The 27,217-nt window shown below is 39.8% G+C and overlaps 1 protein-coding gene across 1 annotated transcript; it reads right to left on the bottom strand.

The window, feature by feature from the left end:
* Positions 1–5,721: 5,721 nt before the first annotated feature.
* Positions 5,722–25,516, bottom strand: LOC134790152 (PAS domain-containing serine/threonine-protein kinase). Its single transcript, XM_063760952.1, has 23 exons — positions 25,392–25,516; positions 25,037–25,139; positions 24,860–24,948; positions 24,251–24,399; positions 23,715–23,860; positions 23,320–23,490; positions 23,084–23,203; positions 22,296–22,479; positions 21,702–21,829; positions 20,970–21,183; positions 18,640–18,812; positions 17,463–18,018; positions 17,006–17,152; positions 15,276–15,421; positions 13,743–13,854; positions 13,107–13,282; positions 12,851–12,991; positions 12,047–12,246; positions 11,348–11,481; positions 10,532–10,669; positions 9,954–10,049; positions 8,286–8,437; positions 5,722–5,917 (listed from the first exon to the last, which is right to left on the bottom strand). Exons 1-23 carry the CDS (start codon positions 25,427–25,429, stop codon positions 5,765–5,767), a joined length of 3,666 nt encoding a protein of 1,221 aa, XP_063617022.1. The 5' UTR covers positions 25,430–25,516; the 3' UTR covers positions 5,722–5,764.
* Between the last annotated feature and the right edge of the window lie 1,701 nt (positions 25,517–27,217).

The raw sequence follows: 27,217 nt of genomic DNA on the forward strand, positions 1-27,217 counted from the left end.
TATCTAAAATGTTGACAGTGACAACGGATATTTGAGATAATCTTTATCACGCTGAACACCACAAAACCGCTGTATTTGACCACCTCACCACAAAACCGCTACTGCATACTAGATAGCGCTTTATTTTAAAGGCGGAGATATGAATGATCGTCGACTGGGCCCATTTTGAAGTGGTTACATTTTATTCATTTTTGATACAACTTTCATTATGTATGCGAAGTTTCAGCTCAATCGAATAATGGAAAGTGCGTCTATTATAGCTTGCAAGATTTGACCGAACTTACAAACATTGCAAGTTAACGAGCTTGTAATGAGGAGGTTCTGAACGGGTTTTCTTTTGCATAAAGATTATTTGGAAAGGAAATAAAATAAAACTACCACACATAATTGAGATTTTTATTCGTAACTTACGATGACTGGTCACAAAACGTCCTACACGAGCAACGCAACTTGTCCGTCGTAAGGCACTAGTCGAAAACGGACGCTGTATTAAAATAAACGTGCATTGCTAACGATACCACCAAACATTACCTTACATGTTACCATGTACGTGGGCCATACTGAAAGTTTCTGGAATTTGATACACGAGACGACTTATTTTTTACCGCGAAAACCGAAATTCGCAAATTGCGGGGATCTTTCTCTTTTACTCCAATGAAGGCGTAATTAGAGTGACAGAGAAAAATCCCAGCAATTTGCGAACTTCGTTTTTCGCGGTTATAGCCCAGCGGTCGGCAACCTTTTAGCAGCCAAGGGCCGCACTTAGTTAATATTTATGACTTTATCAGACATTGTCATTTGTCAATATGACATACAAAATAGCCAGGGAGGCTCGCGGGCCGCAAGTGAGAGGTTCGCGGGCCGCTGGTTGCCGACCGCTGCCTTAAGTAATAGGTATAGACTAGATTTTAATATTCTTTTAGCTTTCAAAGATAGTTGTGGCCAAGTTTAGTCTGGCTAGCCATTTAGTAGTTAGGAACAGCAGGAGCAAAAAACGATACCCTACTTCTGAAATTCTCTGCCTGCTTTCCAGTGACGCCAATTTTTTGCCAAATAAGTGACATTATTGAACAAATAAAGGTTCGGTTGGTGGTGTCGTGGACAATAAATGAAAATAATAATCCCAAACTGCATAAAACATAGTTACAAGGTGAACGCAATTGAAGAAACTACATACTAAACTATTTAGAAATAAATATTTTAAAATTATAGAAAGCTTTCAAACTTTATACAATAGACAAATTAGACACCCAAGTTATTTTTTCTGCAAAAACAAATACATACTTAGTGACAATTTGGATTAACTCATCTATTTATTTTTTAAAATTTTCATTGTTCATCCATGATTTAGTAATATGAAAGAGTGTGCACAAATAGATTGAATCGACCAAAACTCACAACCGACTACTACACAATACACATATACAAATAACACAGTCATCTAAGAGATACATCTACAAAAATATAATCCTATGTTCTATATTGACAACAAGATTTTAGTTACACCTAAAATAATCAAACCGAGTAACCAAATAATGGACGTGTAACCGGTTTGCATTGTTCTATTATTATTTTATGAACTTTATTAGACGAAGGGTAACAATCATTATGCATGTAATAAAAAGGACAGTGCACTCGTCTGTATTTTAAGTGTAACAATAAAATCATCTATTTTTTTAACTCAAATTACATGATTCACAGATTAAATACATTATATTTACAATGACAAATAAAGTAATTTGGTTCTTTAAGTACAATAGTCATAATTTATAATATTCGCAACAAAGAAAACCTTAAATATTGTCATAATACTGATATTTAATATTTATTTATTTTAGTCATAAGAGTCAGAATAGTGACAGTTGTGTTACCGAAATCATTAACCTTCATATACAAAAACACCACTCACACGTCAAGATCATGGGCGCAAGCGAGCCAATTTAAACCTTATTTGAAAGCATGAAGGTTATATTTACAGTGTTTGACATAAGTGACACAACTACGAATGGAGACGAAAACTAACGACTTTACATATTCAAAGGGCTGAATCTAAAGAGTACTTAAGTGATTGCTAAAATAGGTAGTATGTCTTTCCTGCCGACTTCTTCTCTGACAAATTGTAAGGAAATAATCATTCGATATCCGAGTTCGCTGCAGCACCAACGGGATCCTGAGCGCGTTCGCGGACCGCTGGGATTCCGCGCTGATGCGGAGATGGACACAGCTCCATGTATCGCGCTCCACGTAGGTAGGTTATAAGTTTTTAAGTTTTATTTGTTAAATTTTATTTATGTTGTTTTGCACTAACACTAAATTTAAGTATGTACCAAACTTGTTACTAACATAATATGGGACTAGTCCTGAAATAAATATTATTCATTCATTCATTCATTACAGATGTAGTGCATAATTATTTTCCATCGTATTTTCACGGAACCGTACGAACGTGTCTTGCTATTTCAGTCAGTCTCGGTACAAAAAGTACTGAGGTTGACTTAAGTAGCATGACAATTACGAACGTTTCCGAGAAAATATTATGGAAAACAATTATGCACTACATCTGTATACAACTGTCTGGATTATTTTGTTTGACACACAAGTGTTTGTGTATTATCGAGCGAATAGAAAATTTATGTTACAAATTTAACACTTATTGTCTTACGTTTCATAAGTAGAGGTGAAGGATTCCGATAACACAGTTGTATAATTTATTAAGAATGTTAGATTTCGTAAAGCTTTAAATAGATATCACAAGTTTACCAGTAACAAGTAAAGTGGAAGAGAGATGAAGGATCAGCTTCTTTATTATCGTTTGAATATTTACAGCCTCTTTCAACGAAAGAAGATAATTGTCTTTCTATTGAGGAAACTGTAAGTCTAGTTTTAAGAAAAGTTCCAGTGTTATATATAACTATAAAAGACTGTTTGTTTCTTAAATAAATAAATAAAATAAAATAAACCTCTTTTCTCTTACCATAGGAATATATTATTCTAAGACGCGTAAAGTAGTGAAAAATATTATGTTGCTGCTAAAAGGGTGGTATTCCATCTGTCCAATGTGTATTTGCTTCTCACATTTTGCTTAGTGAGAGAGTCAGACGCAATGTACATTGGACCAAAAAATTAAACAGGTTGAATACCAACCTAAGCAGAGTACATGGCGATCCCCTATAAATTATGAGGTCTCCATCTTAAGGCCTGATGCGTCCGAATTGACGTGCACGTTGTAATGTACAGACACTTATGAGAGACGGCACACCACATATAGGCGTGTGCGTGAACGGCTCCAAATTTTGCGGTCACAATACGATATTATGCACTACTTTACATCTTGGTATATTCCTTCGTCTTAACTAAAGCTTGAGCTTGAGTTGCGCCAAAATATTATTTTAATTCACGCCTCATACGACACTAAAGATGCCGAATTCTAATATTATGTTATAATTCCAAGTGCCTATATACAGAGCAAAAGTTACAAGCACCTTATGTGGTATAATATTTATAAGTGCCAGAAAAATTCAAGAGTGAATGGTTTAATACTGTTTTAATTCCTTGTTGTACTGGAGGTTGTTGGCAATGTGATCTTAAATGTAAAACTACATAATTAGAAAATTACAAAACTAACTTATGCTAGAAGACATCTAACACTACTAGGAGATTTTTAGAACATTGGTCTGTTTTTATAAAGCTCTATGTCCTTGAATAATTAGCTGAATGTAAGTTATTCTAAGAAAGAAACACTCGAAGGAATGTCGAGTAAAGTCATCGTAGTGTGGTCAGTATACTTCTTCAGGTGAAAATCAAAACTCACTAATAGGGGATAATTACTGCAATGTTCTGCCGCCAGAGTGCAACACTACCGCCTCTAAACTGCAAAACGTAATTCAAGACCAAAAAAAGTAAGACAATGTTGCCACTGCAATAATTTGTTTGTAAAATAGTAAATTTCTTTTCATAAATAATCACGCTAAGATAATTTATTTATTAGTAATTTTACTCCTACGATTTAAAAAAGCACTTTTATTTACTTATTTTTACATAAATACAAGACGCGCTAGTAAAAAATGCCAACATTTTCTTACTTTTTTTGGTCATGAATTACGTTTTGCAGTATAGTTAACCATAGAGTAACTTATACATACTGTGCCTTAAACTGGTTTTTGACAAGTTTTCACAGACTATAAAATATGACATTGATGCACCAAGGCGGTTTGTAAACAAGGGCCTACCGGGAAACGCAAAATTCGAAATTTAGTTATCTGCCTCTTTATCGCTCGAATATGCAAGTGTTAGTTAACGAAATTTCGATTTTCTTGTTTCGCGGTAGACCCCCAGATTGTGATGGATAGTGGTAGTGGCGCTCCCTATGCAGAATTTCGCGTAATATTCCCTAAAAAAAAAAAATTCAACCTCTTTTTGATATTAGTGTAAAATAGCTCTGAACTTGTTGGTAGCAATTAGTGAGTTTTGGTGGTTGTAACAATTTAGTTTCTTTTACACTTGACTAGCAAGAAAACGGTGCATTATGATAGCCTCTCTTTCTATAATAAATCAGTTTTTTGAAATGCGACCCTAACAGTCTAAGCTCCAAAGTGATTGTCCTTTAAGAATTCGAGTATTTTATCTTAGCTCCTATGGTGCAACATAAAAAAGCAATTTCAATTTCTTCGTTCGTTTAAGACATGTGTGACTTTGTTCAAACCTTTTAAAAATGTATCCCTGCTAGGACCACAGTCTAGAAATATTGTTTACTTTGAAGCCTACAGCTATCTAATAAAAACTCTATTAATAATAACACATTCTTACCCTGACTGGTGAAAATCTACGTAACTTGATTTTTGATAAAAAAAAACCCTTCTGACAGAAATATAAATAAACCTACCCATAAAGAATTAAGGTTTGAAAACACAAATTTTAATAGAAATGTCCACAATAATTAACCACCATACCATACCACCACAGTCACCACACCATAATTTAAAATTATTAATTTACACTCAATTTCGAGTAGCATTACTATTACTATTAATAATTATATTTTTAATCTTAGTTTCGATAAAAATTTAAAATTATATACATAATAAGAATTCCGCGTGTACAGTCGGCGTCGTATAGTAGGTAGCATCCAAAGTATTAAAATAATTCGGTACACCATATAATTTGCATGGCGTACCGAACTATTTGAATACTTTGGATGCTACCTACTATATGACGCTGACTAGCTGTACATATCTCATTTCAGAACACATTTAGCCTCAGTTGAAATCATTTTTAAATGATTACTCAATAAGCACCCTTAAAGCCTATACACACAGTATTCGTAATGCAGGAGAGTTCCGGTTCCTTTCACATTACCAACTTGTTACTCGTAACTGACAATTTGCCTATCCTCATAAGGCGGCCTTATGAGGATAGGCAAATTGTGGCGAGAGATTTGAAAATGGCACATTCGATAGATATATCGCATTTTACTGGCAATGGTCCATTCTTGTCCACTTATATTATTATGCCCCGATCAATATGCATTATTTTTTGTACGAACTTCGCACCGTTCGTTTATAGTCGTGACACATTTATAGTCCGACAAGAAAATGTAGAAAATTATTGAGGGCGCCACTTCCTGTCATATTTTTGACGGAAAAAGCTTAAACATGGCAACAATTTAGTATGTTTTTTTAGTTCCATCTTATTTAATTTCTACTATTTTATGTCGCACTATACAAACGTTTTACCGTATTTGTTCTTCCCGCTCTCGCCCGTCGAGTTACGAGAAGCTGTCCTGCTCGCACTCGTCCCAGCTGTCGCACTCGCACTGGTCGGGGTCGTAGTCGATGTCGCAGGCCGCGTGCCCGGTCGCGTCAGAACTGATGTCGGTGAGAGCCGCTTCCGACACGGGTTTCGAAGAGATGTCTAGGATCTGCATGAAAAAAGATCGTATATTGAATGATATATAACAAAACAAAAGCCGGCCAAGTGCGAGTCGGACTCGCGCACGAAGGGTTCCGTACCATTACGCAAAAACGGCAATAAAGTCACGTTTGTTGTATGGGAGTATTGAGAGTCCCACTTAATTATTTATTTTATTTTGTTTTTAGTATTTGTTGATATAGCGGCAACAGAAATACATCATCTGAGAAAATTTCGACTCTCTAGCTATCACAGTTCATGAGTTACAGCCTGGTGACAGACAAACGGATGGACGGACAGCAGGACAGACGGACAGACAGCAGAGTCTTAGTAATAGGGTCCCGTTTTTACCATTTGGCTACAGTACCTTAAAAAGACCAGGCCTTACAAAGCAGTCTGACATATCTTAATTTTTGTCAGGAAATCAACCAGTTAATACCCAAATAAATATAGGTGTGCCCGTATTACAGGAGCTCAATCCATTTCTCCAGTATCCACCAGGGTTTCTAAGGGATCTGATGTTTCCTATACATCAGATCGTGACGCGATGACAATGGGATCAACTGTGAAATATACCGTTTAGCCTCGTAAGACCCAGACTCATTTTTGCAGTTTTGAATTTTCTTTTATTGCATTATAGTTCAAAATTCGATTTTAATTTGTTCTTTTTAAAGGAACTCGGGACTTAGGAGGAGAAAACAATCGGTCCAGCTGTCTTCGAGAAATCGGTGAGCATACGTAGAAAAAAAGGTTCCGACGAATTGAAAATCTCATCCTTCTAGTCGGTTAAAGAATTAATGAGCAACTTACATCAGCCGATGATCGTAGACTGTAGTTGTCTGACTGCGCGTCTCTGCCTTCGAGAAATCGGGGAGCATACGTAGAAAAAAAGGTTCCGACGAATTGAAAATCTCATCTTTCTAGTCGGTTAAAAAATTAATGAGCAACTTACATCAGCCGATGATCGTAGACTGTAGTTGTCTGACTGCGCGTCTCTGTCTTCGAGAAATCGGGGAGCATACGTAGAAAAAAAGGTTCCGACGAATTGAAAATCTCATCTTTCTAGTCGGTTAAAAAATTAATGAGGAACTTACATCAGCCGATGATCGTAGACTGTAGTTGTCTGACTGCGCGTCTCTGTCTTCGAGAAATCGGGGAGCATACGTAGAAGAAAAGGTTCCGCCGAATTGAAAATCTCATCTTTCTAGTCGGTTAAAAAATTAATGAGCAACTTACATCAGCCGATGATCTTAGACTGTAGTTGTCTGACTGCGCGTCTCTGTCTTCGAGAAATCGGGGAGCATACGTAGAAAAAAAGGTTCCGACGAATTGAAAATCTCATCTTTCTAGTCGGTTAAAAAATTATTGAGCAACTTACATCAGCCGATGATCGTAGACTGTAGTTGTCTGACTGCGCGTCTCTGTCTTCGAGAAATCGGGGAGCATACGTAGAAAAAAAGGTTCCGACGAATTGAAAATCTCATCTTTCTAGTCGGTTAAAAAATTAATGAGCAACTTACATCAGCCGATGATCTTAGACTGTAGTTGTCTGACTGCGCGTCTGTCTTCGAAAAATCGGGGAGCATACGTAGAAAAAAAGGTTCCAACGAATTGAAAATCTCGTCTTTTTTAAACTCGGTTAAAAAATTCATGAGCAACTTACATCAGCCGATGATCGTAGACTGTAGTTGTCTGACTGCGCGTCTCTGTCTTCGAAAAATCGGGGAGCATACGTAGAAAAAAAGGTTCCGACGAATTGAAAATCTCATCTTTCTAGTCGGTTAAAAAATTATTGAGCAACTTACATCAGCCGATGATCGTAGACTGTAGTTGTCTGACTGCGCGTCTCTGTCTTCGAGAAATCGGGGAGCATACGTAGAAAAAAAGGTTCCGACGAATTGAAAATCTCATCTTTCTAGTCGGTTAAAAAATTAATGAGCAACTTACATCAGCCGATGATCTTAGACTGTAGTTGTCTGACTGCGCGTCTCTGTCTTCGAAAAATCGGGGAGCATACGTAGAAAAAAAGGTTCCAACGAATTGAAAATCTCATCCGTCTAGTCGGCTAAAAAATTAATGAGCAACTTACATTAGCCGATGATCGTAGACTGTAGTTGTCCGACTGCGCGTCTCTATCTTCAAGAAATCGGGAAGCATACGTAGAAAAAAAGGTTCCAACGAATTGAAAATCTCGTCCTTTTTAAAGTCGGTTAAAAAATTAATGAGCAACTTACATCAGCCGATGATCGTAGACTGTAGTTGTCTGACTGCGCGTCTCTGTCTTCGAGAAATCGGGGAGCATACGTAGAAAAAAGGTTCCAACGAATTGAAAATCTCGTCCTTTTTAAAGTCGGTTAAAAAATTAATGAGCAACTTACATCAGCCGATGATCGTAGACTGTAGTTGTCCGACTGCGCGTCTCTGTCGGCGGTGGACAGAGCGTGAAGCGCCAGTGAGTTTCGCTTTGGTTCGTCGCGGGACACGTTCTTGCCTTCAGAGCGGATCGCCACCTCTGATGGGTTTGAGCGTTCTGGCGAGCAAATAGTGGTAAAAAAACCATTATTAATTAATTAATTATTTATTAACCATTATCATTTGATATTTATCAGTCGCTTTTCGGTGAAGGAAAACATCGTGAGGAAACCTGACTAATCGCAACAAGGCCTAGTTTCCCTTCTGGGTTGGAAGGTCAGAAGGCATTCGCTTTCGTAAAAACTAGACTATACAGGGTGTCCCAAACTTATGGGACATGAAGGGGCAGTACCTTAAATATCGTAGATAGTGTATTTTGCTCAAAGAAGACTTTATGTTATTTTTAAAAGTTAGTAATTCTGCATTCATAGATTTTCTAAAAATTACTTGCTTCGTCTGGGAATCGAACCGACTTAAATGTCAAAAAAAAATCACCCTACTTTTATGATGCCAATCGAAAGAATAGCTAAAAAATAATAACTCTGCTTAAGTAACATTGTATTTTAAAAGAAAGGAACAACGTGAAATTAATCATTTTAATCAAATTAAAAACATACATGAAACTGCCGTAGTCAATGAAGTGGGTATTTTTTTGTAAATTAATTAATTAAATGCTCAAAATGTGATCCCTCTTGTCTTACCCAAATCGCCAATCTTTTAATGAGTCCGCTGCCTGTTGATTTTCTTATCATTTTATGGTGAATTATTTCTTCTTTTGGGGATACGTGAAAGATATGCCATACAAAAAGCGATACGAGAACGTGGGCGAGTTGCAAACAGAATTGTGCCATATCACATCGAGTGTTCACCATAAAATGATAAGAAAATCAACAGGCAGCGGAAGATTGGCGATTTTCGTAAGACAAGGATCACATTTTGAGCATTTAATTAATTAATTTACAAAAAAATACCCACTTAATTGACTACGGCAGTTTCATGTATGTTTTTAATTTGATTAAAATGATTAATTTCACGTTGTTCCTTTCTTTTAAAATACAATGTTACTTAAGCAGAGTTATTATTTTTTAGCTATTCTTTCGATTGGCATCATAAAAGTAGGGTGATTTTTTTTTGACATTTAAGTCGGTTCGATTCCCAGACGAAGCAAGTAATTTTTAGAAAATCTATGAATGCAGAATTACTAACTTTTAAAAATAACATAAAGTCTTCTTTGAGCAAAATACACTATCTACGATATTTAAGGTACTTCCCCTTCATGTCCCATAAGTTTGGGTCAACCTGTATAGTACCTACGCCAACTGTCGGGATTAGTTGCAAAGCGGGCCCCAAGCTCCCATGAGCCGTGGCAAAAAACCGGGATAGCGCGAGGAATATGATGATTAATTTCTTTGTCTTTGAAGTCTTCTCCTTAAGCCCCCTCCAGACTATGCGCGTGAATCGCGGGCGAAGCCGCGAACGCGAGTGTGGATGTGGAGTCGATTTCGCTGTCTGCGAAAATCGACTCCACACTTGCGTTCGCGGCTTCGTCCGCGATTCACGCGCATAGTCTGGAGGGGGCTTTAGGAGTCGTTCGAACAATTGAGTGATATACTGGTAACACTGCGTACACATACCTTTAGCCAGTGGATCAGCCAAGGAGACGGGAGAGCCGCTTCTTGGCGACCCCAGACTGCCACTGTAGTACGTTTCAGGATTCGCTTCGTGGCGGTCTAAAAATAATAATAGTTATAGCGTCCTAAGACCCAACCATACAAATGAAAAATCCAAAATTTGCCATTGCAATTTGAACTTATAGTGTAGGAAATAGAGTTGATTTTGCGTTGTTGGAAAATTGAACGAAACTTAGCAAAAGCGACTCTGTTCCAATTGAACAGGATTTAAATTTCATCGAACTGATGAGGTACTATGGGTAGGACCTAGGGCCTTAGGAGGATATAGCGTTAATGTCTAAAATCATCTCTTCCTGTTGGCTTTGCCGTAATGGCCTAAAAAAACCGGACAAGTCGGATTCGCCCACCAAGGAATCCGTACTATTTAGTATTTGTTGTTATAGCGGCAACAGAAATACATCATCTGTGAAAATTTCAACTGTCTAGCTATCAGGGTTAATGTGATACAGCTTGGTGACAGACAGGCGGACAGACACCCTTTTTACCCTTTGGGTACGGAACCCTAAAAACGATATAATTACCGCAGTCGACGATCTCGTGGAACACGTAGTTGGCGATGGCCACCGGCTGTCGTATCCACGGGTGCGCCATCAGCTGGCTGACTGTACACCTTTGTGAGGGCTCTTTGCACAACATCCACCGTAGTAGTTGTTCCAAATCTGTATAAAAAGAAATTTACTTACCATTTCAATATATAAACCATTTATATTTAATTGCAAAATAATGTTGAACCCCGCTTTTTCTTTCGCTAGATCTATGTTAGGCGTCTCGCATTTTGCTCAATGAGAGAGTGAGACGCAATGACATTGGGTAAAGAAATTGGATAGGCGGAATACCACCCTTAAGAGTACTGACCCCGGTTGTTACTCTGAAAATATATCTAACCTTTTATCTATGCCACAGAATAAATAATAGTACTAGGTACAGAAGACTCACTCTCTAACAAAACGCGTCTGTTACGATCAGGACAAATATGGCCGCTAGGTGGCGACAGCGCCACGCGCGGCTTATGGCTAGCCACCAAAATTGGTGTGGAACGGATGTACTTTTAGCTACCTGTAGCAAAGCGACGAAATCGCGGAGTGAGCCACGCCTGTCTATGCCTCGACTATTTAAAGTACAGTCGAAAGTTTTAATTTATGACCCATTTTGTACTTTGTCACAGTGACAATAGTATGAGGTTTCTATCGACTTTCATATTGACTGTCACTGTGACAGGGTCGAAATGGGTCATAAATTAATACCTTCGACCGTATGTGCCGTGTCGCACAAAACGATCAATATTTGTAGCCCATTATTGATAGTATTTAATTATAATATAGCTTTCTAAATAATACCTTCAGAAACAGGTGAAGGCAACACAAGCGGTCCTTGTATCGTGTCTTCTATGTCAGAGAAAGGGTTAACGAAGTATGTCAGCACGTAGAGGGTTATACCCATTGACCACATCTCCAGCTCGGGGCCTGCATATCTGTGAAATGAAGTAATCATGTAAGGCCCGAGCAGTGACGGCGCGTCAAATGAGTTGGATAAACCGAAGTTATGTAACCCACAATTCCACCTGTCCAAGTTCTAGGTCCAATGTGTATTTGCGTCTCACATTCTGCTCAATAAGAGTGAGACGCAAGGCACATTGGACCAGGAGGAATATCACCCTAACATAGTTTTAACTTCAGGATTTGTAAAGTCACTTGTTCCGAAAAAGAATCAAATTAAGTATATTAACAACCCGCTTCTGATAAGTTTTAGTGGGAAGTTTTTGGGTGGGTGGGAGGTGGGGTCTTATCTTATCTTATTGTTTTCGGGGGCCCTTGCGGATACACTTCGACTCAATAGGGATCTTTTGTGCAATTACCCCCTAGAAAAGATCCGTCAACTACTCAAGAACTTTTCCCACCATATCCATATGCCGGATGATGGAGCTCATGGGTAGCGTTTTAAAATCCTTTGGTTCCAGATATCCTGCTCCAAAGTCCTTCATTCTTTGTCTGGCGAGGGCGTGGGGTGGTCGGGTCCCAATAGGTTGGGTCACTCACTTGTTCCCAGCCAACACTTCAGGGCTGCAGTACTCCGTCGTGCCATAAAAGGTGGAGAACAGCGTGTCCTTGCTCATGAAGGTGGCCGAGCCGAAGTCTATCAGTTTCACGTGGAATTTGTTGTCTATAATCACATTCTCGTCCTTGATGTCTCGGTGCAGTATGTTTAGGGAGTGGAGGTACTCTACGGCTTGGCCTATCTGGAAAATATATATGGATGTATTAAAAATATTGAACCGTGTTTTTCTCGTTCTAGGCTTTAGAATTACCTGCAGGATTTCAATTATGACCCATAGCTGTTCTACAGGAGTATTCTGTAGTCCATTGGAAAATGTGGCGTAGGCACACATTATTATTATTTATCGTTTTAAACTTCATTTTACGAAACAAGGCGGTCAGTTACTATAGAGACGTTTATTTTTAGCATTAGAAAGAAGCTAAGATGTCTTTTAATTAAAAACGCTTTTTATAAAACAGTAACTATTACTTATGAAAGCAGAAGAATATAAATGATCGTATTAGGTTCATAATTGTTACATATTTGGCGTGACTTATTTTTAAAGTGTTTTTTTTTATTATTATAAGACACGTCAAGATTGTTTACCTTTTTTCTAATGCTAAAAAAACGAACTATGTATAACGATTGAGCGCGTGTAAGCAGAACAAACCGCCAGGAAAATGCTCGATTCGAGTCCGATCTGTGTCGGCATGCGATTTTGAGGCCGCGCATGTTACCTCGGTTGACGGACCGACTATTTGTGAGTGACGCTCAGTATGTCATAAGTGTCATAACCATTGTCATACCTGTCTGAAGATGTAGCTGAGAAGTGGCTCGTCTAGCGCGGGTCGCCGCTCAATGAACTCGAACAGATCCATGCCTGCGCCATGTTTCTCCATCACCATTTGAAAGTATTTTTCATTCTCGTAAACATCTAGTATGCTGACCTGTTGAAATGTAAATAAAAATATTACTAATTGCGTAGGAATTTCCGAATTTTTGCCTTTTCAGCGCTGCGTAGAGGAAGCAGAACTCAATATATTAGGGACTAGATTTACTCACGATATTAGGATGCTTCAAGGTCATAAGCAGGCTGAGCTCCAGCGGCACCCGCTTGCCGTCGGGTCCGTCCACCCAAAACTGCGCGCCGACTTTTTCCTTCAGTATAAACTTGGCCACCGCTAGGAGACGATCAGAGCGACGGTACGCCATCTTTACGCAACCGTAGGCGCCTTTGCCTGTGGAAAAATATATTCGTGTATTGTACTACCTTACCTACATGGCGACCCAGCCAACATTCTCAGTGGAAGCAAATACGTCCGCTATTATTTCCCTTCCAATATGAAGTTATATTTCGTCGCGTCAATAATTTATTGAAGTGAAAACTTATTTAGCGGCGCTGTGCACTTTTTGTGACGGGGAAAAAATGTTAAATTCGCGACAGGTCACGTGACCGACAGATCGACAGATTGAAAATTCGTAAGACGGACACGTGACCTGATCGAAAAACTGTTACAATGTCATTGAGTTTTCACTTCTGCCGGCACTCCCGGAGTGCAACTCGTTGTTATTATTATTTATATATAGCCTCTAGCCACAAATCACAAATCAAAACCTGCCAAGACAAATTACAATTTAATTTGTCAAAAGAATAAAAAATAATAGACTTAGTTTACTAATTAGTGACCAAAATCATACCTATTTGTTTCAACGTGACATAATGCTTGTTGTACTCGCCGGAGATCTGCTCTTCGCCGCACTGGCTCACAAGCGACATCGAGTGTGGCCTGCTGCTCACTGACTTGTTTCCCTGCAAACCAAATATCCAATTATCAAGCGTGTCGCTTAACTTCAAACTCGGGTAAATCCATTCAACTCTCTCAGCAAATAACTACCCTATTACCTTTTCTTAATGCCAAACTCGTATAATCTGACAGATGGATTTACCCAAGTTTGAAGTTAAGCAACTCAAGTGTAACTAGTGACATCTGGCAGAAGCAAAGACATTTAACTCACGCCTAGTAATAAATAATAATAGGTGACGTCTAACCCAGACCATGGTTATATAATATAGCTCTTTCGAAGTTTTTATAGAGTTTCAATGCCATTTCTTTCAAGGTTTTGTTTATTTAGGGTGGTATTCCATCTTTCTATCAACTCTCTCAGCAAATAACTACCCTATTACCTTTTCTTAATGCCAAACTCGTATAATCTGACAGATGGATTTACCCAAGTTTGAAGTTAAGCAACTCAAGTGTAACTAGTGACATCTGGCAGAAGCAAAGACATTTAACTCACGCCTAGTAATAAATAATAATAGGTGACGTCTAACCCAGACCATGGTTATATAATATAGCTCTTTCGAAGTTTTTATAGAGTTTCAATGCCATTTCTTTCAAGGTTTTGTTTATTTAGGGTGGTATTCCATCTTTCTAATTTCTTGGTCCAATGTGTATTTGCGTCTCATATTTTGCTTAATGAGAGAGTGAGACGCAATGCATATTTGATCAAGAAATTGGACAGGTGGAATACCACTTTATTGGGAGTCCGTCTGCCGGAAATAACACAGCATATCGCTTTATTAGACAGGCGACCGGTTTTATATCCCATAGTCCAGAATTTAGTCCATCGTTTTCACACAATAGCCTAGTCCATTTTAGATCCCATCAACTCTCAATAGTCCTTACACCCTGGCGGGTGCTGCCTCTACGTGCGTTCCGGGCAAGGTCAGCATCCTCTCGGTGTACCCCTTACCTACCATTAAAGTGTCAAAAGGGCCTCTACGTGTTGTCTTCATTCCGGGATGTGACATACATTAATTATCTATACTTTGTTCCAGGGTACTTCAGCAGGATGCATAGGCGGCGCCCCCCTTCTCGTGCCATCTCCCATCATCTCCCCATGCGTGTCCGCCCCTCTACTCCCCGAAAAAATATAAACGACATAATTTATGGCTAGATCATTTGCTCAGAGAACGAAAACTGACCTATAAACGTAGATTTCTGTACTTACATTTTAGTACATGCAGAAAATTTGAATTCAGATGAAAGGAGCGCTGGCGTCTGAGCTCGTTAGGTAGACGATATTCAGAAGATTGTGGGTCACTTCTGGATGGGGTTAGCTCAGGGCCGGGACGAGTGGCGTACTCGAAGAAGGGCTTATGCTCAGTAGTGTACGATAAAAGGTTGATATGATGATTGATGAGAGAGAACTCTATCATGAATTACTTACAAGAACTAGGGAGCTATCGGCCGTGGAAGCGACGCTGGAGGCGAGCGTGGTGTGTCGCGCCGTGTCCTCTAGTTGGACTCCGAGCCACACGCAGCGGACTCTGTTGCCGGCCGCTAATTGCATCGTCGACACCGTGTACAGTACATCTGAGGATACAATAATAACTTTCATAATAATTTGGACGTATTTAGTTTATGTCAAGAGTTTTGTGCAACGTGCAAATAAATGTCTATCGAAGAACACAGACCGTTTATTAGTCCGTGTACGTCTGGAAGAGAGATTAGAGAAGCGTATGAAGAAAGAAAACATAATGGTGGGATGATAATGACGTAAAGTAATTTGTACAGAATACTGGCCGTTGCGATGTAGCACGATGCCGCGGTAGGTACCGTCGTACTCGGACTTAGTTGGCTGCGGATTCGTCACATGATCTTGGAGACGTTTCTAGAAGTTTCGAGTCTATTCTCTACAGGTAGTGTTGTAACGATACTCTCTGAGCTGCGTGCCGTCGCGGTGTAGCACGATGCCGCGGTAGGTGGCGGCGCACTCGGACTTGGTTCGCTGCGGATTCGTCACGTGAGCTCGGAGACGTTTCTAGAAGTTTCGAGTCTATTCTCTACGGGTTGTGTTGTAACCATACTCACTGAGCTGTGTGCCGTCGCGGTGCAGCACGATGCCGCGGTAGGTGCCGTCCTGGGTATCGTCGCACTCGGACTTGGTTCGCTGCGGATTCGTCACGTGAGCTCGGAGTCGTTTCTAGAAGTTTCGAGTCTATTCTCTACGGGTTGTGTTGTAACGATACTCACTGAGCTGCGTGCCGTCGCGGTGTAGCACGATGCCGCGGTAGGTGCCGTCCTGGGTGTCGTCGCACTCGGACTTGGTTCGCTGCGGATTTGTCACTTGAATTCGGAGACGTTTCTAGAAGTTTCCAGTCTATTCTCTACAGGTAGTGTTGTAACGATACTCTCTGAGCTGCGTGCCGTCGCGGTGTAGCACGATGCCGCGGTAGGTGGCGTCGCACTCGGACTTGGTTCGCTGCGGATTCGTCACGTGAGCTCGGAGTCGTTTCTAGAAGTTTCGAGTCTATTCTCTACGGGTTGTGTTGTAACGATACTCACTGAGCTGCGTGCCGTCGCGGTGTAGCACGATGCCGCGGTAGGTGCCGTCCTGGGTGTCGTCGCACTCGGACTTGGTTCGCTGCGGATTTGTCACTTGAGTTCGGAGACGTTTCTAGAAGTTTCCAGTCTATTCTCTACAGGTTGTGTTGTAACCATACTCACTGAGCTGCGTGCCGTCGCGGTGTAGCACGATGCCGCGGTAGGTGCCGTCGCACTCGGACTTGGTTCCCTGCGGATTCGTCACGTGAGCTCGGAGTCGTTTCTAGAAGTTTCGAGTCTATTCTCTACGGGTTGTGTTGTAACGATACTCACTGAGCTGCGTGCCGTCGCGGTGTAGCACGATGCCGCGGTAGGTGCCGTCGCACTCGGACTTGGTTCCCTGCGGATTCGTCACGTGAGCTCGGAGTCGTTTCTAGAAGTTTCGAGTCTATTCTCTACGGGTTGTGTTGTAACGATACTCACTGAGCTGCGTGCCGTCGCGGTGTAGCACGATGCCGCGGTAGGTGCCGTCGCACTCGGACTTGGTTCGCTGCGGATTCGTCACGTGAGCTCGGAGTCGTTTCTAGAAGTTTCGAGTCTATTCTCTACGGGTTGTGTTGTAACGATACTCACTGAGCTGCGTGCCGTCGCGGTGTAGCACGATGCCGCGGTAGGTGCCGTCCTGGGTGTCGTCGCACTCGGACTTGGTTCGCTGTGGGGTCGATGTCACGTGGGCTCGGAGGAGGCGTTTGGCGATGCACGGAGTTTCGGGGCCGTCCACTGTCGATATAGTATTTGATTTAGGCTTAGTTATATGTATTACCTAACATACTATTTCATAAGACGGACACCGGTCTGATGATTTCGGTTAGTAAAGTAGAATTTGTGTTTAAAAGTGACACGATGCTGTGTTGAATGTTTTTTTTTACTGACAATCTGCCGCACCGCACAAGTAAATTTATGAGAGCATACAAAAATAATTTGCAATAAAAAACAATGTATTTTCTGAACATTTCGTGCCATAGTAACGCGGTGTGTTTTTCAATTCAATGATTGAGATTACGTACCTACCGTAGCTGATAATACTTACAGTCATATCTTTTCCTTGGCGCGGACTCCGTCTGCGTCTCCAAATCATTATCGTTACTCAAACTCTCAATACTCTCATTCCCATTATGCTTTGGCAAATCCTCAATCTCGCACCCCGGCGGCGGCATCTCATTGATAGGCGTCAAGAAATCCGCACTAGTCTCATTCGAGTCACAGAAGTCTAGAGACAGACTGCTTTTGTCTTTCTCTTGGCCGGGGAGGTTGACTTTAACCGATCTGTATTTGCTTGAGTCGAAGGATAGACGTAAAGATGGGTCGTTCATGCGAACTCTAGGGGTATTCCCAGTAGGGGTTACCTCTTGAGAGTGTTGTGAGGTATAGTATATGGAATCTGACTTCTCGTTAGGTTTGGCTAGTTGTTTGGCTACTGGGTTGTTCTGTTCGGATCGCAGGATGTTCTCGGAGCGAGATTTGGAGATGCTGGGCGTGAAGTCGTCGTCGATGGAGATGCCGGACATGCCGGATGTGACGTCGGGGAGGGCGGATGTGTCGTTGCGCTGTTCGGTGGCTGTTGTGCTGATGCTCGAGACCATGTCCTGCGATGAAATAAATATTCATGGATGTTGTACTTTTATCTGTCATTAATACAACCACGAACAATAAACGCGTACAAAGTCTGCAGAAAAGTGTGTCGTACAAACAACAACACTCCTAACTGTACATCGGTGGACCTTATTACAAAAGGCATAAGGTATACCGATGTATATTTAACAGTGTGGACGATGGTACTGTTATATTTCCAAAATGATATGCCTAACAGGCTCCTAACAAAGCTTTGTTATATGTGGCGCGAACAACCCAACCTCAACTCTACCACAGAATAAATAATAGTTCTAGGTACAGAAGACTCACTCTCTAACAAAACGCGTCTGTTACGATCAGGACAGATATGGCCGCTAGGTGACGACGGCGCCACGCGCGGCTTATGGCTAGCCACCAAATTTGATGTGGAACGGATGTACTTTTAGCTACCTGTAGCAAAGCAACGAAATCGCGGAGTGAACCACGCCTGACTCTACATGAAGTTGTAGCACACTGTTGAAAGGGTCTAAGTTGTAGTGATAAAATAGCTTGCTGCTGTTAAATGCCTTTGTAACTGATGTCTGGCAACGTGTCTGATTGTCAAGCAAGCCTTTTACCTGCATTTCGATATTTACCTGTGTGGGTGTAGGCGTGTGTGTGACCAGACTGCAAGACTTGTCGAGACAGAGCGCGCTGGACGATTTTTCCCTTGTCGTGGTGGATAGAAGAGATTGCTGCACGTTTGACATGCAGGCGGACTTTTGGCTGCCGTTGAACGCTCCGCATGAGTCCTCATCTGTGTCAGATTCTGCGAAAGAAATTTATGTGTTAGTGCCAGCCATGACACTGAGAAAATCCGAAACATCGAATTTTTATTTTATTTTATTTTATTTTATTTATTTATTAAGTACAACCACATCGTATGTATTACATATGTTGCATTACAAAAGAGCCAAAGTACTTCACCTGATACAATACGACAATTATGGAGTACATAGCGTTGTCTAAGTATAATATTGGGAACGAGATTTTAAACTATGAAACATAAAAAAACATTAAATTATAAATAATTAACTAATATATACATTATTTACAATTTTACGACAATCCTTAAACAAATAGATACAAATACTAATAATGAATTGTAAATTCCCCCAAGAATGAAATTTAGGCAAGAGTTAGACCATGAAAAGTCTGCAGCGATTTCGATAGCCCACGCAGTGCAAGTGTTATTCATAAATCATAATTTAATAGAAGTTTGATGTTTAAAATAACACGTTTCTTGGTCTAACTCTATGCTATTTTGATTATTCGTTTAAGGTTGCCTTTCCTTCCCAAAAGTCCCTAAATATCCTAACAAAAATGGTAAAATTATGGCCAAAAGAAGTCCTAATCTGAATTAAAGACACCAAACAAAGATCTCCTCAGCAACCAATAGTGTGCTTCTTGAATCAAAGTTTTCCTTGATTCTTGATCAGGCTGCCAGTTAATCACCGTGAGCGCCTTCAGACTGTTGAAGAAACTCTAAGGACCTACACCAACAACGATTAACAGACTGATCAACGTCACGCAGCAGAGATCTATGAAACTTCCCTTGCAATAAAAGGCCATAGTCGGTTTTGCATAGTAAGTTGGCCCTTAAGTCAATTTGATTCGGGTTTTTTTTGTGAGTACCTCTTATGGTGATGGATATTTTTGCTGAGTATCAACATCCTACTAGTGACAGTTTTTGACTTATGATTTTATTAATGTTTTTCTTTAATGTATTGTTTTTCGGGATGTATTCAAGCGATTTGCTTCAATTTTTTAAATAGTGTTCTTTATTTAGGTATGCATAGATACTCAAAAAACGAATACCAGATGTCATTTAAAAAAAAAAGAACAAAAAGTAAAACAAAATAAAACATTTTTTTTATGTTGTGGTGAAGTAGTGACACCTCTAATTTTTTTTTTCTAATTGCAGGCCAGACATTGGCCTACTACTTGCCTAAATATCAAAATTTTCCAAACGGTACTTCCTGTCAAAAATTAGCAATGTGTGTGGTCAAGTTCTGTACTCAATCGGTGTTTTTCAATGTAGTATACAAACATTAAGTTGTCATTGGCATTTTACTCTTAAATACGACTACCCGATAAGAAATCGCAAACAGAATCGAAGAGTTTGTATACTACATTGAAAAACACCGATTGAGAACAGAACTTGACCACACACATTGCTAATTTTTGACAGGAAGTACCGTTTGGAAAATTTTGATATTTAGGCAAGTAGTAGGCCAGACATTGGCCTACAACTAGAAAAAAAAATTAGAGGTGTCACTACTTCACCATGACATAAAAAAAATGTTTTATTTTTGTTTTACTTTTTTTCCTTTTTTTATATGACAACTGGTATTCGTTTTTTGATTATCGATGCATACCTAAATAAAGAACACTATTTGAAAAATTGAAGCAAATCGCTTGAAAACATCCCGAAAAACAATACATTAAAGAAAACAATTAATAAAATCATAAGTCAAAAACTGTCACTAGTAGGATGTTGATACTCAGCAAAAATATCCTTCACCATAAGAGGTACTCACAAAAAAAACCCGAATCAAATTGACTTAAGGGCCAACTTACTATGGAAAACCGACTATGGACTTTAGCGAACGCTTAGACGGTTTGGTGCAACCGACCCTTAAGGTTCCGTCACACAGGCGCGTTTTCCGGGCGGGGCGTGCGCGTTTTATATTTAAAAGCGAAGCGCCCCGCTCACGCTCCGCCCTGAAAACGCGCCTGTGTGACGAAGCCTTGGGCCGGTCGGGAATGGGTTTGATCAAGTCGGCGGCGCGGCAGAAGTCGGGGATGAGCTCCTCGATGTGGCGCCCCACCACCGACGAGTGCGGCTTGCTTGAACGTCAGCGTGGCGAAGTGCTAGTTGCACGCCGTTATGACGGTTTGGAGCAACAGATCCTTAGTAACTCACCGTTAGAGTCCTGGTCATGCCTCCCCTTGGGCCGGTCGGGCATGGGTTTGATCAAGTCGGCGGCGCGGCAGAAGTCGGGGATGAGCTCCTCGATGTGGCGCCCCACCACCGACGAGTGCGGCTTGCCGAACGTCAGCGTGGCGAAGTGCTGGTTGCACGCCGTTATGACGCCCGCGTCATCGACCACTAGGAGGCCGGACACGTTGTAGGTTACCTGCGTGAGACAATGTATTGTAAACTTTACTATTGAACTAATAGAGTTTAAATTGAATAATGTTATTCTATGTCGCTTCTGTTCGGCCATACCTATTTATATTTTGGGTAGATAGCAAATAAAATCTTTCTGTTCTGTAATAGAATAAAACTAATCAGGCAACCAACCCGCGATAAGGGGTAATTTTGGCTCCCGTACTCCTGTTATAAAAGACCTGGATGACTATAAAGTTATAAAAAACAGGTTAATATGGACACTGTTTGCAATAGGTATTATCTACCGATCCAATGCTAAAAATAAGACAATATATACTAATGCCGTTATTCATAAATGCGTTACTGGCCTGAATTAGCTATGAATCGTTTGTCTTTATCTGTCAGTTTGACTTATGTATTTGTAATAAAGGGATAAACATAATTTAACTAAATCAGGCGTAAAGTTTTATGAATAAGGGGGTTAGTATATTACTGAATATTCATTCACATTCTTATTTAAAATCTTAAGGAAAGTTTTCTTACCCTAACATTGACTTCATATACAGGTCTTTCTTTGTGTGATTTCAAGCCAGACCAAAGTGTATTTCCTGCAGTGTCTGGTCTAGTTATCCAAAGACATAAGGGGAACGAGCCGCCGTCGAGAGTTCGTCCTGAAAATATACAAAATGATGGATCATAAGTCGTTTGTTCATATTTCTGGGGTCAAAACTCGGAAGGAAAGGAAGAGGAAAGAAATAGATACGGAAATTTAAAAATAATACATTATAACAATTTGTTTGGCGATTTTTCTAGAGAAAGAAAGTCACGGAAGCCATCAAAAGCTTGTAACTTGTAATACAAGTGGAAGTCCCTTTCTAACAAAAGCTGTCAAAACGGGACTTCCACTTGTATTACAAGTTACAAGCTTTTGATAAACAGGGCACAGATATGGATTACCAACACGATCGGATAAAAAATTTAAGAATTCGAGATGGCGTCGATTTTTTACACTTTTGAATCCAAAACCTCCCTACTACTATTTTGACCACGAATTAAACACAACCGGATCGAATATGCAGCAATTTATAATGGCGTCCAGTTTTTAGTCTTGTTCTAAGACACATGTCCATACCATACCTGTAGCCCTTTGCTTGGAGACATTGCGCGGGATGGGCGCGTCCCAAGGGGGCAGCTGCACGGAGGGGATCAGCGAGGCCAATGGGAGTCCCAGCAATTTGTCGCTGGACTCCGCTTGAAACAACAAGGCCGCGTCGTCGCCGCAGCACGAGAGGATCATGCCGTCCTCAGCGTCTACTGTTAACTGGAATACAAAATAATTTATTGAAAGACTAAACGAAACATCTAGGATGGTAAAATGTAGTAGTAGTAGTAGTAGTAAACTCTTTATTGTACAAAAAGACATATTAAAAATAACATACAATTAATGTAAAGATGAAAGATGGTAAAGACAACGCGAATCAAAGATATTTGCCACAAGAATGCCTTTGTAAAAAATTTGCTACTGAGTGAATAACCTTGAAATTGTAAATTACAGTCCATATTTAGTGATACGTATACGGGACAAGGCATACGAAGGGATAAACTCCTGAGATAGACTCCTGTTCATGCAAGAAAAGTTGGCAGTTGAATTAAAAATGAATACTAAATTAAATATGGTTATTTTTTGTTCGTTATGAAATCGAATGGAACAAAAGAAATGCAACTCTGTTGCAATTCAAAAAGTTTTAAAACACATCGAATTACTCAGCACTACGAGTCTTTGGAGCATAAAATAAAGTGCGAGTAAAAAATTAGTTAATATTCTCCTTACGCTCTTAGCCAATAGTGCCAATACCATTAGTTTGCGTCAAGTCATAATTTTTGCTGGCCATATGTCATTTAACAGAAATGTGTAGAAATCTTACCACAACAGTTTTACAGCTGACCGGCTCAGCAACTACCAAACAAGGTCCGTCACTGTCTAACTGTCGAATCCACAGGGACACCTGTACTGCACGGCCATCTTTCGATAACAATTCTACCACCTGTAACAAAAAAAAGTATGTTTCTGCAACGTGAACAAATTTCATAAAGTAATCCAATAAATATTTCCACCGTCTTCAAAAAAAATTCGGTCAAAAGGCAGAACGCCGAGTCTTACTTTGCCACTAAGCAGAATAATGGTCCCATCCTCAGAAGCGTCCCCCTCTTCAGGCTCGTGTAACGAAAACTTGCAGTTCCTGTGTCTCAGTAGATCAGAGAACTTCAGCCCGCAGAGCTCCCCCGCTGAATAGCCGAGGAGAGAACACGCCTTGTTGTTCACTATTAGTATCTGAAACAATATGATTGATTGGTAACTCCATGATTTTTGATAATCGTCAAAAAACGATGACGATTTATGGGCGTAATTTCAGTGCGTCTCACTCTCTCATTAAAGCAAAATTCGAGACGCAATACACATTGGACAAAGAAATTGGATAGGTGGAATACCACCATTAGTCATGAACTATCACTATTCTTAGTATGAGAACACGCAGCCAACAAATGACCACTAACTTTAGACGTATTAGTTTCTATTGTGAACACAGCTTTGCTCGGGTTGATGGCTTGCTGCAGGCGGTCCGTTTGAGACTGCGCGGGCGAGCCTGTGACGTCTCCAGGTGCGAGGGAGGTGTTGAAACGGAGACCGTTGGGGCCATCCACTGCAAACAAGAGAATAAGTTAGTTTTTATATTATTAGGGGCGCATCCCTCAAATCAAACCAGCCTTGGGCCAGTTACAGAAGATAGAAGCAGAAGTAAGAAGATATAAGACAGAAGATACTTTCTGTGTGTGTAGAAGTATCTTCTGTCTTATATCTTCTTACTTCTACTTTTTGTACTTTTTGGTTTCCAGTTTACAAAAAGTTCTACAAATTTTCAGGAAACTTTCACAGTAAGTACAAAAAGGGAATTATCATTAAGGAAATGGAATATTTTGATTCCCATACAAAAAATCAGAAGTTTCAGAAATTTGGTATGGTTCAGGCTGCTAAACCATATGCAGCTATCCAGCTGCAGGCTGGGAAAACTATGCCAGTTCTGATTCCATACCTCTTACAAGATCAACAGTTGGTTTGACCTTCGTGGGTGTCTCCAGCTCCATCCTAATGGGCCGGAGCCTTCTGTTCAGACGGGGATAACTTTGGTTGCCTTCAAAGGAATAATTCTGAGAACCATGGTGCGCTTTTGATTTAGCTGTCCTGTGAACAGACATGATAGGATTATTACCTAATCACAGAATAAGGTACAGGTGTATAGAAAGAACAAGAGGTATTCCAGAACAGATCTGTTAACACATTTACTGCCATGAACACTAGATGTGTTCATTTTGTATTGGAAATGGGGCACTTGGCACTGAATGTGTTAAAGAGCTACCTACTTAAATCAGTTAGATTTGTATCTAAATATAGGGGGTAGAGGGTAATTGATATAGGGGTATTTTGAGTTGTCTCAAAATACCCCTATATGAATTATCCTCCAAGAAGTTGACTTATTTTAGTAGTATTTAGCCATAAGTACCTATCTAAAATTATGTACCACTCAGCTGTCATTTACTTAGAAGTACAGAAGAGACAAAAGTAATTGCTATAAGTAGTAGTTATAGGAATAATAAAAACTAAAAAGCTAATATATTAATTCCTAAAAGGTTAATTTACTTACCTGCATTTGAAGTCAACTTCAGGTATCTTTTCAGGTGTGTGCAAGTTTTGGTTCTCATTCCAGGACTCTTTAAAATCAGCTGTGGCTCTCTAAAAATAAACAACATACATTAAAGTGATTAAAGCATTACAAACTAGAGAAATAATAGTTTGTGACCTTTGAAATAGGAATACTTACTGGCCTTGGAGTTAAATTTAGATGTTCAGGTGAATAAACACCGCCAAACCTGCGTAGCTTAGGTATCACAGGGCTTAGAATGCCGAAATCTGCCTCAGAGTCCCTGTTATCACAAATATACACATCACTGGGGTTTGAGTAAATAAAATTAAGTTTTTTTTATCATAAGAACCCCTCGCACCACGGAAACATTGCACTAAATAATATGAAAATGTCAAGATCAGTTGTCTCTCTGATTTATTTACATCCTTTGGCTTATTTTAAGAAGGAAAATCAATACATTTGAGCGCGCAACTTCAAACTTTTGTTGATGGTTTTTAACTTAGAAATAGCTGATAAGTCGCAAATCACTTACCTATTATAGTTTGATATGCTAGCTGCATTCATTTCCATTATTTCTACACGTATTTTTACTATTTTATACACAAGAAAAGGTTCGATTCAAATTGCACCGTTGCTTGAATTTCAAACAAAAGAAAACAGCTGTCAAAACTGTCAAAGGTTTTTTGCCGCAGATGCATCGCCATAAAAACTGCAATATAAAGTGTAGATTGCAAAATTCGGTAATTCAATAATTTTATATAAATAAATGCGTAATATATTTATTTAAACCATTTAAGGCGAATTTTAAACAAAACTTTCTCTTCTGCTTTCTCATAATATTCATATAGAACGCCATCTCACTGTAGTAAGTGTCTACTACTTGACTCTTGTAAGCCGTGTGAAAGCAAAAGCATCCGCATCCGCTACATGCTTCCAACATTTCCCACTAGGTGGCGTTTTAAATGTAAACAATATTTTTTTAACTTTTTTTGCTACGGAATCAGGATTTTATGCCACAATCAATAATAAACATCAGTTTAAATGAGTATAAAAAATAAAACAGAGAATATTGTATACATTACATAATTTTTCCTATTTTCATAAAAAATTGACGATTGAAGATTTGAATTCACGACCTCGTACTTCACCTATACCTAACTTTTGGTAGTAGTTTCGACTGGGAGCGTGGCGTCTCCTGTAATCCGGCTACTCGGAGGTCGGGACCGGAGGATGGTTTGAGGTCGGGAGTCCTGGTGCTGAGTGGCCCATGTTGACTGGACGTCCACACTAAGCCTGGTATTAATATGGACCTCCCGGAGGAGTCTGGGAGGTGCAGGTTAACTAAGGAGGGGCGAACCGGGCCAGGGGGGAAACTCAGCAGCCAAAAGTCCCCGTATCGGGCAGTAGTGGGATAGCGGCCGGGAGTGGGTGCTCAGTAACAGCCCGACCAATATAACCAGACCCGTTTCTTTTGCAAAAAATGTCTGCGGTATGAATTCCCTCGCATATTAATTTATTTTTTCTTCTATTTCTTCAGAACCTGAAATCTTTTTGTTGGAACCTATGTACATTAATGGCGACAGTGTTTCATTAACATGTTTTTTTTTTAATGTTAGATGACTTGACTGGTGAAGAGTGTACAACCTACTTAATGTTTGGTCTGTTTGGTCAGATGGTTGACTGGGAGCGAATGTATTACTTATATCTAATTAGTCTGCCATTTCTACATTACACTTTAATTGTGCAAAAAAGTTAAACGAAACATGATTAAATTGATTAAATAAATAAATCTATCCCTTTTGTAATTCACCTTTTTATTGATTTGTTTACGGTTCTTCTTCTACAGTTTTACCTAATTCCAATGGTTTAAAACCTTTTTGGATTCGGATTTGGGCTTTGGACCGGATTACTCAGATTTCTGGCCGGCGGAAAAAAAAAAAAAACCATATGCTTTTTTTTTACCCAGTTTAAATGGCTTTTCTTAAAGTTTTTGGAGTGGAACAGCCAGCATTTTGGGATTAAAAACTTTTTGTTCCAGAAAAAAGGTACAAGTTTGGCAGTAGAAAAGGCGCGAAATTCAAATTTTCTATGAGACGATAACCCTTCGCTCCTACATTTTTGAAATATGCCGCTCGTTCTACTGACGACTGACGAAAATGGCTTGACAGAGTATAATTGTTTTTTAGTAGGTACCTAACGGAAATGATTAAGTAGTTAAAATAATCTCTTTATTCAATATATTCTATTCACAAACTGCATTAAATTTGCAAAACTTGGTAGGTACCTACGCCAAAAAGTTGCCAAACTCTAGTACTTATGGAATATAGACTTCCGAATCACACTTTAATTATCGATTTT

This window comes from Cydia splendana, chromosome 4 (assembly GCF_910591565.1).
Source record: "Cydia splendana chromosome 4, ilCydSple1.2, whole genome shotgun sequence".
In the NCBI taxonomy this organism is placed as follows: domain Eukaryota; kingdom Metazoa; phylum Arthropoda; class Insecta; order Lepidoptera; family Tortricidae; genus Cydia; species Cydia splendana.

Excerpts from the sequence above, each read along its gene's own strand:
- LOC134790152 (XM_063760952.1), bottom strand. The coding sequence starts at position 25,429 with ATGGAAATGAATGCAGCTAGCATATCAAACTATAATAG. Across the intron at positions 24,949-25,036 it reads TAAATTTAACTCCAAGGCCA|AGAGCCACAGCTGATTTTAA; the intron begins GTAAGTATTCCT and ends GTTTATTTTTAG. Across the intron at positions 24,400-24,859 it reads GAAGTTGACTTCAAATGCAG|GACAGCTAAATCAAAAGCGC; the intron begins GTAAGTAAATTA and ends GTCTGTTCACAG.